This window comes from Salvelinus namaycush, chromosome 29 (assembly GCF_016432855.1).
Source record: "Salvelinus namaycush isolate Seneca chromosome 29, SaNama_1.0, whole genome shotgun sequence".
Lineage (NCBI taxonomy): Eukaryota > Metazoa > Chordata > Actinopteri > Salmoniformes > Salmonidae > Salvelinus > Salvelinus namaycush.
In genome coordinates, this window is record NC_052335.1 from 5,525,547 (window position 1) to 5,530,546 (window position 5,000).

General features: G+C 48.1%; 1 protein-coding gene across 1 annotated transcript in view; it reads left to right on the top strand.

Annotated features, from left to right (window-relative positions):
- The window catches only part of LOC120024510 (1-phosphatidylinositol 4,5-bisphosphate phosphodiesterase beta-4-like), a 65,454-nt gene that overhangs the window by 46,639 nt on the left and 13,815 nt on the right, over positions 1-5,000 (top strand). Inside the window, exons 24-28 of the mRNA XM_038968778.1 lie at positions 159-323; positions 2,377-2,581; positions 4,221-4,309; positions 4,719-4,872; positions 4,964-5,000. The exon at positions 4,964-5,000 is cut by the window's right edge and continues 16 nt beyond it. Coding sequence (XP_038824706.1) covers positions 159-323; positions 2,377-2,581; positions 4,221-4,309; positions 4,719-4,872; positions 4,964-5,000 — 650 coding nt within the window. The remainder of the gene's footprint in view (positions 1-158; positions 324-2,376; positions 2,582-4,220; positions 4,310-4,718; positions 4,873-4,963) is intronic.

The following is a 5,000-nucleotide window of genomic DNA, read 5'->3' on the forward strand; positions in this document are numbered from 1 at the left end:
ATATAAAGAAGAATCCAAGAGAGGAAATAGATGTGCTGCGAAGATTAGAGAAACCTGAATCTCGCTTGTGTGAGAGAAAAAAAAGTAATTTTTTTTTTGAAGATGTATTTTATTGTATTCTATTGTATTGTTGTTTAACTGGATGTACATGGTCCCAGGTGTTCTCTGGTCAGTTCCTGTCTGATAAGAAGATTGGGACCTACGTGGAGGTGGACATGTACGGGCTGCCCACGGACACCATCCGCAAAGAGTTCCGCACGCGCATGGTGATGAACAACGGCCTGAACCCCGCCTACAACGAAGAACCGTTCGTCTTCCGGAAGGTACGGAGGAGGCGAGGGCGGAGGGATGGGAGAGGAAAAGAGAGGGAGGGGAGGCGACAGAGGGGACAGATGGGAGGGAAGAGGAGAGGGGACGGGAGATGACAGGGGGGTGGAAGAGAAGGAGGAGCGGCGCGAAGCATGGAAGAGGAGGAAAGGGGGATTTAGAGGGGAGAGACTGAAGAAATGCCTGGCAATAGAGAAGAAGAAAGGAGAGAAGAGGGGAAACACGTTGTGTTTGGAAAGGTACAGGAAAGAGGGAACAGACAACATGAGTTGGAATGGGACGGAAGAGAGAACAAATAGTTCAGAGGTGCATGGCGGTTTACTGGTAGGTACTGTCTTGGAGCTGAACACCGGAGGGAGGGAGGGAGGGAGGGAGGGAGGGTTGATTGGGGTGGAGCTGATGTACCATGTGGTACTCAGAACTACTCAGTGTGTCTTTACTGCAGAGAAAGAGAGGAGAGGGGGAAGAAGGGGGAACAGATGCATACTATGAGAGAGATGGCAGGACAAAGAGAGAGAGAGAGAGAGAAGAGAGCAAATAGAGGAAGAGAAGGGTACAGATATACAGTGCACTGAGCGACAGAATGGGGATAAGAGGGAGAGGGAGAGAAAGAGTAGGAGGGTAAAGGAGCGAACCAGGGAGAGAAGGAAAAATGAAGAAAATAAACAAAAGGAGAAAGAAAGAATAAAGGAGAGATGGAGGAGAAAGGGAGAACGGAGAAGGAGAGCGAGAAGGACGTGGAGAACAATAGAACGGGGAGGGGGGGGGGGGGGGGGGGAGTACGAATGTGAGGGGGGAGACTGGCTGGTCGTGCGCTTGTGCGCGGGCATGTGTGTGTGTGTGTGTGATAGTGCTGCTCTCAGCAGAATAAGAAGTCTCTCAGCCATGACTGTGACTCCAGCTCCAACACACACCATCAATCACAGCCTGCTGCCGCAGTGCTTCGGGAGACGTACACACACACACACACACACACACACACACACACACACACACTGTCATCAGGAGGGCCATCTCACACGGTGCTGGAAAAATACATTCAGAGTTGCACGCACTTATACACAGACAATTACACATGTTTAGACATGCGCACGCACACACACACACACACACACACACACACACACACACACACACACAGGTTATACCCATTTCTTGACTGTTCTTCTCCTTTATCTCTCACCTTCTTTCTCCTCCCATTATTATTCATCCCTCTCTTTCCCTCGCTCTTCTCTTATCTCCAAATGCAAGGCCATTCTACGCCCGCACACACACACACACACACACACACACACACACACACCCATTCCCTGGATGTGTGTGTGTGTGTGTGCTTGCAGATGAGTTGATGGTTCTGTAATGTCCTTGTCTATGGGCTATTGTTCTAAACATACACAGTATAAAGCCTAGTTAAAGTATGTTATCATCACTGCTGGGTATATACTATAATCATCTCTGTTCTGTATCCGTCTGCGAATGTCTCTCACACAGTGTGTGTGTGTGTGTGTGTGTGTGTGTGTGTGTGTGTGTGTGTGTGTGTGTGTGTGTGTGTGTGTGTGTGTGTGTGTGTGTGTGTGTGTGTGTGTGTGTGTGTGTGTGTGTGTGTGTGTGTGTGTGTGTGCCTCTTATAGAAAGTGCTGAATGAAAATCCAGTCCTCAACATGTTTCTACTGTATATACTCTGACTCATTATAGTGAAGAAGGAATTCATCTGAACTCTCTCTCCCTCTCTCTATCCCTCCCTGCCACTCTCCTCCCCTCCGTCTCTCTCTCTCTCTCTCTCTCCCCCTCTCTTTCTCCCCCCTCCCACTTTCCCTATTTCCCACCCTCCCTCTCTCTCCGCCTCTCTCTATCCCTCCCTCATTCTCTCCTCCCCTCCGTCTCGCTCTCTCACTATCTCTCTCTCTCACTCTCTCTCTCTCCCCCTCTCTCTCTCTCCCCCTCTCTCTCTCTCCCCCTCTCTCTCTCTCTCTCTCTCCCTCTCTCTCTCCCCTCTCCCTCTCCCTCTCTCTCCCCATCTCTCTCTCTCCCCTCCTCTCTCTCACCCAGGTGATTTTACCAGACCTGGCTGTGCTGCGCATAGCTGTGTATGATGACAATAATAAGCTGATAGGTCAGAGGATTCTACCATTGGAGGGTCTACAGGCAGGATACAGACACATCTCTCTACGCAACGAAGGGAACAAGCCTCTGTCTTTACCCACTGTCTTCTGTAACATAGTACTCAAGACCTACGTACCCGAAGGCTTCGGAGGTGAGGAGACACACACTGACACACACTCCCTTGCTAATACAAAGACGTGGGTTAGGGGCAGAAGACGCTGTGTGTTTGTGTGTGTGGGGCTTGGTTCTTCTATCTTTCTGGGGACCTAAAATCCTCAAATGCCCCCACAAGGATAGTAAAATAAGGAAAATTCTCCCTCGTGGGGACTTTTCCCACATCCCCATTAGGACAAAAGCTATTTTAAGCTTAGGGGTTAGGTTTAGGGTTACAATTGGGGTTAGAATTAGGGTAATGGGTTAGGTTTAGGGTTATGGTTAGGGTTATGGTAAGGTTTAGGGTTAGTGGTTAGGGAAAATAGGATTTTGAATGTAAATTAATTGTAGGTCCCCACGAGGATAGAAGAACATAACGTGTGTGTGTGTGTGTGTGTGTGTGAACCCCTATTGGCCTAAATACAATACAGATGTGCCCTACTGAACTTTATTGACCTCTATATTATTCAGTTATAAACACTTGAGTATGGAGACCTTATTAGCCCATACTGAATGGACCTGTGTGTGTGTGTGTGTGTGTGTGTGTGTGTGTGTGTGTGTGTGTGTGTGTGTGTGTGTGTGTGTGTGTGTGTGTGTGTGTGTGTGTGTGTGTGTGTGTGTGTGTGTGTGTGTGTGTGTGTGTGTGTGTGTGTGTGTGTGTGTGTGCTGGGAATATGAGCTTCCATTGTCCCTTCCTCAGCTGGTCCTTTCTCTCTTTTTCATACCACACACGCAAGGTCCAATTTATATCTGCATTCAATGTATTCATAGTAGATGCTGAAGTGGATGCAGAAGGATCTGGGGAGAGGGAAGGAGATGGGAGAGGGAAGACAGGAGAGGAGAGGGAGAAGAAGAGGAGGAGAGACGGAGGGAAGGGCACAAGCTGGGTGTCCCTCCTTCACTCCTTCCTTCCTTCCTTCCCTTTGGGTGTCTAGCCCAACAGTGTATTCTACATCAGAAGTAATGACACAGAGCAAATGATGATGGTAGCAGAGCCAGTGTAATAGCCACTTCTAGACAGACGCCGGCATGGAGATACACAAGATTGACTAGTCGTTAAGCCAATCCCAGGGGGCATGGCCCAGGCAGTCGTTATGACGACAACCCATAAGCAGTGTTGAAAGGATGCGTGAATGTTCCGTATCCAAATAGAGCCGGCGTCATTTTCCGTCTTTTGCAGTAGTATGTACTCAAACGTATACCTGGCCAGGTATACGTTACAGTATTGTCTTCTTTGCGTGTCTTTCTGGGTATTGACTGTGTTTTAGTCTTTGAACGACGACGGAAGCTCATTGGAGTTATCAGACTTCTCCAAGTACGTCAACTTGGACATGACAGCATGTTAGTCTTTTCCTGTGTGGTCTAGGTCTGTGACGATACCAGTGTTTTCTTCAAATGGCGAAACTGAAAAACACGAAGTAGACCAAACTCTTCGGTCCTTTAAAAACCTGCTGCATGTCAAATATTGCTATAGCTTAGAAGATAAATACACGTGACTCTGGATAACAACATAAAGAAGTTAAATCCGCTTTGTGTTTTGTTTCCTCGCCACGATACCGACGAGTATCGCGATGCCCGGTATCGTCCCGGCCCTAGTACAGTCCAGCTTATTGATGAATCTCCTGTCTTCTCTCTAGCCATCGTGGACGCCCTGTCGGACCCAAAGAAGTTCCTGTCCATAGCAGAGAAGAGAGCTGACCAGATGAGAGCTCTGGGGATTGAAACGGTACCGACACCTGTTTGATCAATCACTATTGGTTTTGTTAGCCTCGTACTGTATACCCACTCTAGCCAACTGTTCCATTCTTGGCTACAGCGCACACAGTATATCATCACTGTATGGGATAAGTCTTATGTTGGCGTATGTTGAATTGCTTTGGCTACTGGTTTAGTAGTCTTAGTAGCTACCGAGCTTGTCACTTGTAAGGTCCTTGGATAATAAAATGTTCTTAGGGTGGGGTAGGTAAAAGGTCAAATATCAATCTCCATTTATATGGAAATGCAATAATGACTCTTTTTCTTTTGTTGCAAAGTGCGTGAGAAAGCTTTCCATCCATAGTCCTGAGACGCTCTCTCTGCCTCTCTCTCCCTCTCTCTCCTCCCCCTCCCTCCCTCTCTCTCCTCCTTCTCTCCAGAGTGACATAGCGGACGTGCCAAACGAGAGTTCGAAGAACGACAAGAAAGGGAAGGTGAACACCAACGTGAAGACCAACGTCACGCCACAGACCAGCTCGGACCCGGCTCAGTCCTCTAAGTCTGCCCAGAACAACACCACGGAGACCAAGAAGGGTACGACACACACACACATACACACGCACACACACAATCTGAGACCTAGCATTGGTACAATTGAGACATTTTCCACTTCTCTCTTTTGTAGATACAAACACCCTCGTGCCACATGTGAACATTGATGA